At 42.5% G+C, this 14,459-nt stretch overlaps 1 protein-coding gene across 1 annotated transcript in view; it reads right to left on the bottom strand.

Moving 5' to 3' along the window:
- Positions 1-472: 472 nt before the first annotated feature.
- The window catches only part of LOC138517019 (zinc finger protein ZFP2-like), a 45,958-nt gene continuing 31,971 nt past the window's right edge, over positions 473-14,459 (bottom strand). Inside the window, exon 2 of the mRNA XM_069632526.1 lies at positions 473-10,254. Coding sequence (XP_069488627.1) covers positions 8,716-10,245 — 1,530 coding nt within the window. The 5' untranslated portion in view covers positions 10,246-10,254 and the 3' untranslated portion in view covers positions 473-8,715. The remainder of the gene's footprint in view (positions 10,255-14,459) is intronic.

Here is a 14,459-nt window from a genome sequence, read left to right as displayed (position 1 = left end):
TTTGCGCATGCGTGTTGATGTTCTACGGACAGTGTTCGGGTCCTGAACTAATTAAAAGTGCGTCACACGTAAAATGAACAGTTACGGACAGGCGTTTGTTCTTAGCACAGTTTAATTTACTTGTGCACAATACGGACAGACATAGCGTTTCAAGTACACCTCCATTTTCGTTTATTTACGAACAATTCAGGACACCACAAGTGTTCTTAGAACAGTTTCAACTTGCTAGCGAACACTACGAACAGGCATAGTGTTCTTAATGACACCTCCATTTTCGTTTATTTATGAACATTTCAGGACACTACGAGTGTTCTTAGAACATTTTCAACTTGCATGAGAACATTACGGACAGATATAGTGTCCTCAGGACACTTACATTTTCGTTTATTTACGAACATTTCCAAACAACCGCGCTGTCCGTGGACACCTAAATTGGTTTTACCACAAAGAACTGAAAGTAATTACAACACAATATAAAAATGTAACTTTATTTAACATATATAAACAATTTATGACTGAGAAGGTGGGGCAGAAACGGAAACAAAAACAGGAGAATTAGGGATTTCAATATAAGTGGGATCAGGTGAAGAAGGGATGGAAATCTCATCAAAACGTTGTGGTCCATGGAGAGAGTTTGGGGTTAAATGAATGGGATATGGTGAGGGGGGACAAGTACAGGTGGGACAATGGTATGTTGTTGGTGGTTTTAGGTGATATTCCACAAAGTTCTTTAAATCCGTAAAATATGCCATAAGTTGGTCCATTTTGTGGGTAATGTGTTCAAGAGTGTTATCCACCGCTTCTTTTTATTTGGAAGTTGCAATTTTTGTAGGGTCTGTAAAAAAAGAAAATGTATATGTTGAATGTATACAAAATAATATTTATTAATTGGTTTATATAGTAAAGTGTGTACCATATATGAGTAAAATGAAGTGCACTTACTATTTCTGGTAAGATATGTAATCAGTAGTCTATACGTCTGGTCTTGCTCTTAGTTGTGGAGCGTCTGTGAGGTTATTATGTTGGAAGCCACTTTATCTTCTTTTGGTATATTCCATTTTAGTATTTAAATGAATGGTTAGTGTGTTACATATATGGGTTACATTTCTTTAGTGTTACTACATATACTTTGTATGTGTGCTGCTTTGTGAATTTGTTAAATGTTCCTATGTTATGATATAACAATTACACATACCCCCCCCCAGAGTTTTTAGGTGCTGGTACTGTTGTCCGAACAGGTCCGCGGACCGTCAAATTCAGTAGAAAGGGTTCAGTATGTTCCATATTACATGTACATAAAGTCAAAGTTATTATTGTTAAATTGTGCTACTAAAAAACTATGAAATTCAGTAAAAAAACTTTGTTAAAGGGACATTATGGTTAAGTTGCTCTACTAAAAACCTATGAAAAGTAAATGCAGACTTTTCATGAAAAGTAAATGCACATGTGATGTCATCAGTGATGTCATCAATGACATTTGTGATGTCATCTTTGATGTCCTGGGTGTTAGTGTTAGCAGTGCACGGTGGCGCGAGTTATGGTTGCTTATCTTACCATAACTGCCGAATTTCAGGGGTTTTTCGGTTTTACTTTGAACCATAACGTCCCTTTAAAAAAGTTTTTTCACTGAATTTCATAGATTTTTAGTAGCGCAACTTAACCATAACGTCCCTTTTAACAAAGTTTTTTCACTGAATATAAGATATACAAAAAACTAAATTTAGGCTATTCTAGCCAAATTTATTCCATGTGGTGAACAGCCGACAAGTGTTTCGACCACCTGGTCGTTCTCAAGGCTGTGAATTTCCATTGTACAAAAACACTTTACTTTAGATATGAAACAACATACAATTGGAATTTGATGATTAAGTGTGAATATACAAAATTGATATACTATGCTCATACATCTTTTTCACTGTTGTGTTTTCTCCAAACGTTTGACCATTCCGTTGCAAATCCGCGATTCCAACCTCAAATGTAGTATGTTGGTTTGTTATAATGTGTTGGTTATAAATCTTTCTGCATATTTGATTTTGTATGATCCAATGCACACCGTGATCGCACAAATTTTGTTTCGATTTTGGGCACACGTTCTAGGTTTTGTTCAATGAAAATTTGGTTACCTCCCCAAATTTCAATCCATTTGTTCATATGCTGAAGCTACCTGCTGAGTGAGGGGCCACAGCTGCCAGCTCTGCTATATCCTGATGCTACCAACTGAAGGAGCGCCCACAGCTGTTAGCTCAGCTATATCCTGAATCTACCCACTGAGTGAAGGGCCACAGCTGCCAGCTCAACTATACAGGGAAGCTACCCACTGAGCGAGGGGCCACAGCTGCCAGCTCAGCTATACGTCAAACCTAACTGCTGAAAGATGGACCACAGCTGCTAGCTTAGCTATATCCCGAAGCTACTCGCTGAGTGATGAGACACAGCTGCCTATCCAGCAACAGGCTCCAACTCTGAACACAATCTACTGCCAGATATCACTTTCGCCCGTGGTTTTCAGAAGAAGCCAGATACAAAGCAGCCCTTCGGTGAATTAGGTGTTTAGAAAATGTGTGAATTATATATAGGTACCTGCTTTACTAGCCGACTGCAAGACTCAAGAGGAACTATCTGGGGATACAGGAGAACATTCTCCCATGGGAAATAATTTAGTCTGTTTCATCTCTATCCAAGCCTTATGCAACAGAGGTCTGTAACAGTTGCATACTGGCCAATTAAGCTCTGCTACTCATTATCCCATCACTCTCCAGAGACAGCGGCCGCTATTACTTAGCGCCTTGTTCTACAGAGGTAGTGCCTGCTCTTTATTATCCCATCGTTCTCTAGAGGTAGCGCTTGCTATTCATTAGTGCCTTTGTCTCCAGAGGTAGCACCTGCTATTCATTAGCTCCTCGTTCTCCAGAGGTATCGCCTGCTATTCATTAGCACCTTGTTCGCCAGAGGTAGCATCTTCTATTCATGAGCTCCTCGTTCTCCAGAGGTGTTTGCCGCAATTTATTAGTTCCTATTTCTTTAGAGGTAGCTTCTGGTCACTGTGATGCCTAATGCAAAGGAACGTTTTCTATTTCCTTGTCCTCCAATCTTTATAACTTATAAAATATTTAGTCAGGGGAAGAACTTCGGTGTGCTTTCCACACTTGCCTTTTGAAAACATACCATGTTAAGAACAGAGGCAGTACTGATTTAGGGCCCAACAAGAAAATTGCATGCTTACAAAAGCAAGCAGAACACTACCCTTAAACCATCAACTATCCAGTTTACAATGCCGGTAAGTTAGCTGTGATGAATCCGATTCGATTAGCCCAGAAACTCTGACCTGGGACCCTTCTCATGTGGCCAAGGAAAGGCAGATGCTTCCTGATCCCGACCCTGGGGGTGGTGTTCTGTGAGAGGATCACATGAGGGGGGGGGAAGTGGGTCAGGAAAATTGGTTAAACCCCTCTAATAACTTCCCTAGAGATCCTACAGCTTTAATGGCTTACTGTAGAATTGTGGTCTTTGATGAAGAAGATAATCGGAACATTGAACACTTCATGTCCCACAATGCCCCAATTACTGGGACGAGAGAGGCATTTAGAGGCATTAAACTGCAGTATGCAGTCTAGTGGTTCTAATGACCCACACCCTAGTGGGAACTTTGAATATTTGAGGCCCCCTCAGGTGCAGGCCATTAGAACTAGGAGGTGGATTTGCAGAGGTTGCCATTCGCAGCTGCGGCAGAAGAAAAGAAAAATCGAGACCCCGGAGCCTCCGTTACCTTTGGCGCAGGTGACGATCCTCAGAGGATCTCCAACATCAATGGCCTTAGTTGCAGAGGTTGCACAGCGGGAAGAGAGGCTGTAAAAAGCTTTACCCCTGGAGAGAAAGGCTTGCCTTATTACGCTCTGTGTCCCGGTGGCTGGCGATCACCGGAGTGCATCAGGAGCGAGGAAAGATCCTTTCCCGACAGGCACGGGCAACTAAACGAAGCAGGTCTGCCATGCAGGAGGCGGCAGAAGAGTCAGAACAAACAGTGGCAGTGGGTCGAGCGGACACATGCGCAGACACCAGTGAGTTTACCATTCTCAGGTAATCCCGGTACGTTCCGTAATCGACCGCTGGCTACAAGTAACAATTGTAAATACTGAATTAATTTAAAGAAGTCAAATAGGCATAATGGGATCTTTTTACAAAGACCAGAAATGTTATAAGCATTGCTATCAAGGCCAAAGCTATCGTCAAGACAAAGAGGGGTCAATGCTAAAGAAAGCTAACTATAACCATCATTGGCAAAGTAAAGAAAGGGCAATACTAAAGCAAGCTAATTATAACCACCATTGTCAAAGCAAAGAAAGGGCACTACTGAAGCAAACTAACTATAACCATTACTGCCAGAGTGAGGAGGCAATAGTTGAGCAGGACATCAACAAGCATTGGCTAAGCCAAAGAGGGGCAAGTGTAATAAGGAAACATTGCCAGCAGTTGTTTGATGTAAAAGTGGGAAAACAAGAGTGGCAGGAGAAAAGCCCTTCTGGTAGAAAATATCAAGGAGGAGAGGAGAATTACCTGCATTGCATGTGGCAAATACAACAGTGGAACAGACAGCACCAATGTGTCTCATGTTGTTCCATAAGAAGTTGTGAATTTCGTTGTTGTTGAAAGTAAAAATACTTTGCCAAAAAGGTTCGAAGTAAATCTCACCACAGAGTACTTGTAGTAGTGTTAGGAGCTTTTTGACTTGGCAGGCGAGTATACCAGGAAAGGGACCTTTTAGTTGTAGCCCTGGCAGATTAGTGGACCAGGAAGAAATCATTGAAGTACTGTTTAGTGGTTGAAAGTTGTGGAGAAGAATAAGTGGCAAGTACTGTTGATAAAGAAGATGTTTTTCCTTGCTGCCGCCAGTTTGCTGCTGAGGCCAAGCTCCTCCTCCTGGACCTAAAACTGCTGAATACCCCCCACCTGCGAAGGTGAAGCCCGAGGGGGGGGGGGGATGTGGGTGTTTGCACCTGAGGGTGTTCACACCTGAGGATCTCTTGAAGGTTGCTTTTTGTTCCCCGGTAGGTTCTTGGAGCAGCTGACTCCTACACGGGCTACTTGTCGGCACTGGTGCAGCGGGGCAGATCTCCAGTGCAGACGTGGACTGGGTGGGAGACCTAGAGTGAGGACCTCCAGGACTGCACGGTAAACAGGTGAGAGTCAATACACCTACCTTGCCATTCCTTTTGAAATTGGCCCAACAGACTCTGGCCCAACCGATTAATGCAGGAAACCAAGTGGGAACTTAGGAGAGCGGCTCCGCGGTTTGCACATCTTTTTTAAACCCATCCTAAATAGAAGGCCTAGTGAATTCAAATGGATAGACCAATCCTCGATATCCCTGATGTGCAAGCAAACTCTGCACTTGTGTCTGCACTCATATCAAAACGGAAAATGTTATTAGTAATAAGGAAACTCCCAGTGTCAGATCAAATGATAACTGCATGCACTAAAGAGCCAAGCATGGCAAATGCCAAAAGGCATTTTGGTAAAGCCCATTCCCTAATCACTGAAATTAATAATTTCTAGTGCTCGTTTGGCCACCCCGACCAGTCTGGATTTTCGGGGAGGGGGACATGTTGTCCAAAACATCGTTGATTCTGCTGACCTTGGTAAACCTGAAAATACTGGATGCCCGTGCTCACGCCCCACAAATGAAGGCATGGGCTCTGTATTATTGCCAACACCTATGGATGTTCCCCCCCCATGACGGCTGCAGGGGAGCCATTGCCTTTGCTCTGGATCCTGGGTTGTTCACCTCTACCAGCTGTATAATGATTGAAACCCCTGCAGGTCGAGGTGCCCCAGATCCTCGACTTCCCAGGCATACCCCCGTTCCCTGCATCTAAACAACTGCGAAACTCTATAACGTAATCACATGGCGCAGGGCCACCAGAGGGTGAAGAAACATCTGGGTATGCGAAAAGAGGGACTGTAGGAATAGGGACATAGGCAGCACTAGCAAGGGTCCCCAGTAATGTGGTGTTCCCTTTCCCTGTGAGAGAGCGGTCAACAGTATTTCAAATCATTCAGATGTGAGGGGACCAGTGCTCAGTGTTTGCCAGTGCAGCACAGTCTTGGCTGAAATCTCCCAATTTAAGAAACTAATTCTCCATTTAATTGAATTGGTCGGCAGTGGTATGTGAAGGAGGGGATCTCGCCTGCCCAGGGGGCTGAAGGAGTGGACCAAGTGAATCAAGCAGATGATGATTCGGCTGTGTGTGTGTGTGTCTGAAATTAGTCCTGACGACAGTGGCACTAACCTGAGTTATGTTATGTTATTTTGCATTTGTATAGCTCATTATGTATTGTTGATATGATCTCAAGGCGCTGGTAGGTTGAACGCCCTCGGGAACCACAGTTTAAGTCAGTTGAGAGAGAGTCGTAAAGCGCCTGGGCACACCAGGTTTGTGTGCAGCTGTTGTGGTTGTTGCATGATAGCTGCTTCTTAGTGGTATGTGTGGTGCTGAGGAGATCAGTTGAATGTGTTCAGTCTGGAGGGTGGACATCCAGACTGAGTTCTGGCTGCGTTATGCCTGGGGAGACGCCTAAGCTAGCCGGTATGTGCTAGCTAGCTGTATTTTATTAGGATGATGGGTAGTTTGATGAGTCATGTTAGTTTGAGAACAGCTTTGGTGGGTGGGGTGTGATGGAGGGCTCACCAATAGGTCCAAATTAAATAAATAATTATGCCACCAGTGCAACTGGCCATCGTTCCTTCCATCCCTCATTGCTGCACCCCCTGGGCCCACATGTAGGTAGGGCGCACAGGGTAATTGATATACCAGGAAGGGCAACAATTTGGCTCGGTCATTCTTCAGACAGATTACCTGTTAACAGCAGGCCGATGTTACCCTGGGTAGGGGGCTCACTATCTCCACAGGGTCCCCAAGCTTGCCCCAAACCACCATGAGCCCAGAGAAGCCCTTTTAAATAAGTCCCTTTACTGGATCTGGGTGGTGAGAGGCTGTTAGTCAATCGGGAGCAAATCACACGCTGTACCAGGATTCATTGACAGGGAGCCAATGCATACGACTCGGTGGTCAGTCATAATTTCGACAGTAAAAATGTCGACAGTCAAAATTTCGAAAAATAAATGTCGAAAAAAATAATGTCGACAAACAATGTCGACATTTTTCAATATTTTTCCGAAATTTTCTATTTATTGTATAAATAAATATATATATAACTAAAATGTGTTGAGTATGAGGGGTGAGAGGGTGGTGGGGGGTGTGGGGGGGTGGCAGGGGGGTGTTGGGTGAGGGGGTGTTGGGGGGGACCCCCCCATAGTAAATGATACTCTTTTTATTTATTTATTGAAAAAATATATAAATATATAATTAGAATGTGTTCAGTATGAGGGTTGAGAGGGTGGTGGGGGGGTGGCAGGGGGGAGTTGGGTGAGGTGTTGATAGTTCTAATTGACATTTTTTTTTCTAAAAAATGACTTTTTACATTATATGTATAGGATGTCGACATTATTGTTTTCTACATTTTTTTTCGACATTTTTGTTTGTTGACATTTTTTTTTCGACATTATGACTATAAACCATACGACTCCATTAGAATTGGTCTTAGAGACCATTACTTAGTTGCGGGCGTATTAAATCTTAACAAGTCATGTGGACCCCAATCAAATTCCCTAATAGTACCATTTGTCCTATGATAATATCCCCCCACTGGTCTGTGCTCACAGAAGCAAATGCTTCTCCGTTGGGGAATAGGCCTACAATCAAGGCCCCTTTGTTCAGACCATTAAGGCTCATGGTCCATTGATGATGCTCAGTTACTTTTCTGCCGTAACAAAGGCTGTTGGCACAAACTCAGCTATTTATGTTATTACCATGCGATATTCAGCTCATTTCCAACTCAAAGCTGCCTTTATCCTGTCTATATACTTATGGGAAATCTATGTGTGATGTTTTATATTTGTACATTGCTGAATGTTGCATTTGTAAAACCTTCATGGCTTTCAGTCTAAATAAATTGATGATGAAGAAAGAAGAATTGTGAAAGTATTTGTGTTCTCTGAAGAAGTTGTGTTGAACTTCTGTCTATTCTTGAAGAGATAAAGACTTTTCAGCTTATTGAACTTGTGTAAAAAGTCCAAGTAAGACAAACTTTATGATCAAAACTTGGCCACAAAAAGCAACTTTTTAATTAGAATTTGGATTGAAAATTCTGCTTTGAATCCGGGGAAAGGGATCCGTCCCAGGTTACAAGGATATACAGTTATTAGGTTTATGTTGAATATAACTGATTTCTATTACATTTCAACAGGCATGTATTCCCTCTATGAGTTTGATGTATGCGTAAGTGTGAGGGAGAGTTTCCTTTTATTACAGTGTTCTCCTTTAGTTTATTTTGATAGGCAGGGACATCCTCTTTAGGTTAGGGTTAGTGAGGCATTTGTCAAACCCCGATGTGTTAATAAAAAGGCTACTTGTGAAAACCCTTTACCAAGTTGTCCACCTCACATTCCTAACCCCACACAAAGCTCAGCTGTTGAGCACTCACTGCTGCGACGTGTGTGTGTTCTGCAGGTCTCAGGTTCGACTCTCGGCAAGGCCAACTCAGCCTTTCATCCTTCCGAGGTCGATAAACGAGTAACAACTTCTGTTGTCTGACATTGCTTGTAAATATGTTCTGGGTAAAGCGCTTAGGCGCTATTTAAATAACACATTATCATTACTATCTTATATCACTCTTGTCATTCTCTAGTGATGAGAAGTGTGTGACCTCTGTCCTCGGAGTAATCCTCTGTTCAATTAACATATGGGTTTTCTGGTGCCGCAGGAGAGAGAAGCTGACCCCAAACCCCTTTCCACATTCACTGCAGCGGAAGGGCTTTTCTGCACTGTGGCACTTTTCATGCACAGTCAGGTTGCCCTTAATACTGAAGCATTGCCCACAAACACTGCATGCAAACGGTCTCTTTCTTTTGGTGTGAATTCTCTGGTGCCTCATGAGGCATGAGCTGACTTTGAAACTCTTTCCACACTCAGTGCAGGTATAGGGTTTCTCTCCAGTATGAATTCTCTGGTGGCGTATGAGGCTTGAGCTGACGTTGAAACTCTTCCCACACTCAGTGCAGGCATAGGGTTTCTCTCCGGTGTGAATTCTCTGGTGCCTTATGAGGCTTGAGCTGACTTTGAAACTCTTCCCACACTCAGTGCAGGCATACGGTCTCTCCCTTTTGTGAAATCTTTGATGGATGTTTAATTGGTCCCTCTGCCTAAAGGATTTTCCGCATTCCTCGCACACAAAAGGCTTCTCTGCCCTGTGGGTTGTCTGGTGTCTCACCAGCAAGAACCTTTTCATGAATGATTTTGTGCACTCCTTACACTGGAAAATTCTCGCTCTGGAATGAGTTTTCAGATGCCTTACAAGGACAGAGTTCTCCCTGAAGCGTCTGCCGCATTTGGCACAAATGAAGGGCTTTTGTCCGGCCCAGATTCTCTTCTGCTTTATGACTTTATGCACCTGCTCCATTTCCTTACATGGCTTGTCTCCATTATGAATTTTCTTATGTCCGACTAGTGAGGAACTCAATCTGAAGCTGTTACACTCATCGCTTGTAACCAATGTGGCATTTCCTGCGTGGATTCTCTGGTGCACCGCCAATGTGGTACTGTCACTGAAGTGTTGTCCACACTCACTGCATATGCAAATTTCCTCTCCAACATGGGTTCTCTGGTGCACCAAGAAGAAGGCATTGTCGCTGAAAGCTTCGCCGCATTCAGGGCACTTGTATGGCTTCTCCCCTGTATGCATTCTCTGATGGATCACCAGCGAGAAGAAGTTGCAAAAAAACGTCCCACACTCAGAGCACTGATTGATGTTCCCTGCGAGGCTCTCTTTGTGTGCCACAAGAGCTGTGCTGCTGTCAAAACATTTCCCACATTCATTACAAATGTAGAGGTGCTCCTGTGGAGAAGCTGTCTGGGACTGCACCATGCCACCAATGCTTTGGTCCCATGAGGTACACTGGTCTGTGTCACTGTCAGAGCCGCAGCTCTTGTATATTGGGGGAAGGGATGCTTCACAGGCAATGGGTGGATCCAGCCCATTTCCTGACCCTGTTTTTTGCCCGCATCGTACCTCAGGTTGTTGCTTTGCAATTTCTTCCTGCTCCAAGCACCAGCAAGCTTCGTCTTTGGCTTTTCTCAATAGTCGATCAACAAATCCCAGCATTTCACTACAATCTTCATTTGTATTCATTGTTGTAATCTGTAGGATACACAATGTCCCTATATTAGTGTACAATACAACAAGGAAGTAAAAGAAATGCCTTATGGTAGATCCTAAACATTTCACTGCAAACCTGGCAACCGTGGGATCTATGCAAGTATTTATGTTAATACATAGTTTGAGTCACACAGGCAAGAAAGTATAGCACAGGTACCTAAATTCATTAGGTAACTTGTACAATACATATATATATATATATATTCACTGAAAAAACGTTGCTGAAGGGACGTTGTGGTTGAGTTGCACTAGTAAAAACCCATGAAATTCAATGAAAAAAAGGTTGTTGAAGGGACGTTATGGTTAAAAGTAAACTGAAAAACCTCAGGAATTCGCCAGTTATCGTAAGCTAAGCAACCATAACTCGCACCACTACTAAGACTAACAGCAAGGACATCAAAGATGACATCACAAATGTCATTGATGACATCACATATCTGGCCCATTTGTTTTTGTTCACTGACATATATTGGCCAGGTGGTTTTGTTTACTGACAGTCTGAATATTAAAATTCAAAAGGTGCTATATATCTAGACGTTAACCTTGTTGTAACGAAATCACCAAAAAGGCCTTGGCACTAGGGGGTTGGAGGGGGGAAATTAACCCATGGCAGTTAAGTGGTTAAAGTACTTTCCTTAGGGTTTGTTCTCAGCTCATGGCTCACATACATGGGGCAATAAGCAGGTATCAAACACACAATTCATTTGTATACATGAAGATGAACTTTAATGTTATTAACATTTTCTGGTGATGCTGTTTTTCTTCCTTAATTTAGTTTCCCTGTATGTGCCTCTGATTTGTATGCATTGTAGCCAGCCCTCCAGATAAGGTGCGTACCAGGCCTTTTTACACATGAAAATCTTGTAAATACGACAGCATTATTATTTTCTTGTGTACATTTACACACAAGTTTAGAGCAGAGGGCAGTGCAAAGGTCAGGTTACTTGAAAGAAACCAGAAAGCTACTTTTGATTTTTATCTGCATGGATGTAATTGCAAGCCAGGGATAAACGCCTCTGAAACAGAATGTATTTCTCTGAAGCTAGAGAAATAATGAAAGGTGTATTCTGCCACAATGCAGAAAGCTGCCTCATCGTAATGATTTCCATAAAGCTTTTGCACATGTTGGCTGGATGTCACATTATTTTACTCTCTTGCAAAGGAGAAATGTCATTTTTACTCTTTTAAAATCACATTTACACTCAAAGTTTAAAAATAGGGAGTAAAATACTCCCACCTCAAAATCTTATCTGGAGCACTGATTGTGGCTCTTCATATGTATTATTTTTACTAGCAGAAGTGTGTAGTAAGTCTTGAATTGTTAGCTATTTGTTGCATGTTTATCATTTCTCAAAACTCTGATAAAGGTAGCATTCATTATTTTACTATCCAAAATTACAATATTAAAAATGTTTTACTTCTATGATGCATGCTGCAGCCATTGCCTATGTTTATGTACGATTAAGGTTCCTGTATTAACAACACTCCAATATAATGTTTTGTTTGGATGAGTACATTCTTTAATAGATTACGTAGTTCATGATGGGTCTCCCGATCCCCCCCCTGACATCTTGTTACCAACGTAACCCCTTGTAGAGAGTTTTCATCAAAAATAATTTTATATTTGATATCATCAGTGATGTCATCAATGACATTTGTGATGCCATCTTTGATGTCCTGGGTGTTAGTCTTAGCAGTGCACAGTGGTGGCGCGAATTATGGTTCCTTAGCTTACCATAACTTGCAAATTTCAGAGGGTTTTCAGTTTTACTTGTAACCATAACTTCCCTTTAATAACGTTTTTTTCAGTGAATTTCATAGGTTATTAGTGCAACTTACTAATATCATACTTACCCGAATATAGCCACATTTTTGTCCAATTTACAAACTTTCACCATACACCTCTGCCATTTCCCACCTTCTAGCATCATTTTTAACACTTCTATACACTTTTTGCAACTTAACCCTACTGTTTTTGCGTTGGTCGATGTCCGCGAACGTCTCACGTCATCGCGGACTTTCCGGACAGTCCTTGCACGGCATGGCCGGACAGTTTGGAACTGCATTTTCTACTGATCTAGGAACTTTCAAGCTCAAAATGTACCCTTGCACAGCTCCTACACCTATCGTTACTCATTATCCATTAACAATCCAGTACAGAGCACATACTTGGAAGAATATTAGCAAAACTGCTATTTATCTTAAAAATATCATCAGCTATAGCCATCCCTCCTCCCCAAGAGCCACCATCAGCTGGAGGACCTGCACAAAAAAAACATTATTTCCAAAGACAATGAAGAGGACCAAGAAGATGCAGTAGAAGAAGTGCCTACCTCTAGCACCCAGAGAGAATCATGGGTGTGGCAGTTCTTTACCAATGTTGGGAATGTACAAAAGGCTATAACCACCAAAGTGAAATGCCCCGAGTACTCAGCCGGAGATTACCGTACTTCTACAGGACAACATCCATGCGCCGTCACACCAAATCCGACCACTGCAATGCTCTCAGAAAGGTTGTTCCTTTCATAGCAATTAGTAGGCTGTTTTCCTCCAGCTCATCTTCCTCAACCAATACTGTAACCATACAGCATACTTCCGTGGGACACAAAATCCCACCAGCTACATTGCAAGTAATAAAATAGGTTGTTGATCCATATCCTTCGAAGACAACAGTCCTCTGTATATACTGCAACACACCACTCTGCAGGGAGGAGCATTTTCGAAGTGCTTTTGAAGCTGTAATCAAGGAGCATGAGAAACACTACCCCCTACCTTAGATGTAACACACATGCAACATCTTCCCCAGTCCACCTGCCCCTCCATATTAGTGCTTGGTGCCTCTTCCCCCATTTCCCTCCCCACCTTACTTATTAAACTCTATTGAGTTTAGAAAAAAAACACCAAAAAAGGTTACTTTAGGAACCACCTTTCACAGCTAAAAACAGAACAAAATTAACCATCTTAAAGACTCCATCTACTTTACATTTCTTACAGACTCAATAAGATTTTCCAACATTTCCATTAGCATTTTGTCTTATGCTAATGGACCAATGTGGCGTTCATTCCTGTTCCAGGGACTGGAACGGAGGAGAACGGCCCTGTAGCCCAAGTTATAAGCAAAGCAAGGGTGAATAACGAGGGCTCCGGACCGTTATCCCCTGTGCCAGCTCCTGCAATGGGGAATGAAGGCCATTAGCACCCTGGGTTGCCAAAGCAGTAACGCAGGGTGCTAGTAGGAAGGAAAATCTTTTTCCAAGATGGCCACCGTGGAAAGGGAAGGCGGGGCTCCATACAGCGCCCCTCTTCCCTTTCCATGGCAGCCTGCAGAAGGAGAAGAGAGAACCCTATGAGCATATTAAGCTTCCACACACCAACTGCCACTTCATCTTTTACAAATCTTTTCCATCTACATTTATTTCACTTATCCCAAACAAAGAAATGTACACAATGCTCCTATAAATGCACATATGCATTCAGAAAAGTGATCTTAACCGTAACATCCCTTTAACAATGTTTTTGATGTCAATTTAATAGATGTTTGAAAGTGAAAATGTTTCATGGTGTTACATCACAGTATACAAGTTATTAATAATTCTGATTTTCACATATATGAAAGAACTATAAAGCTCCTTTAAGAAACATTTTTCTTGCAACACATATGTATGTCTGTTGTATGGCGATATTTGAGGGGTCATTATTACATGGAACCAACCAATGGCCAGTGCTCATGGCTTGCAGCCATAGCCAGTCTCCAAACACATGGGGCATAGGCTTCTGCCATCCCCAATAAGCAAATCATACACATTTGTGTTTGCCGAGGGCCAGGCCCACTACTCAGACACCAAATGTTATCACTAGTTGTTCTACTTACATTCTTATGCCTGCAGGTCCTTGTTAATGCTCGCCATGCAGGTTTGTTGCAATCGAGTCTACCACTTCAGGCTGTAACCGCAAAGAGACTATGTTTTCCCATTCAAACCTACAGCTTCAGCCATGCCGCATGCCCCAATAAGCAAATTACAGTACACATTTCTCCTTGCGGACGGCCAGGCCCATTGCCCAGACACCAAAGTTATATCACTGTGTGGTGTACTTACTATTGATACTTTAAAATAATAATACAAAACACAGGACATATTTGCAAAACCATGCTTTCCAGTTCTTGTTGACCCTCCTCGTGCATACTT

This window comes from Ambystoma mexicanum, chromosome 6q, assembly GCF_040938575.1.
Source record: "Ambystoma mexicanum isolate Mex_15411 chromosome 6q, UKY_AmexF1_1, whole genome shotgun sequence".
NCBI lineage: Eukaryota > Metazoa > Chordata > Amphibia > Caudata > Ambystomatidae > Ambystoma > Ambystoma mexicanum.
Note: the sequence above shows the minus strand (reverse complement) of the source record. Positions and strands in the feature narration are given on the sequence as shown.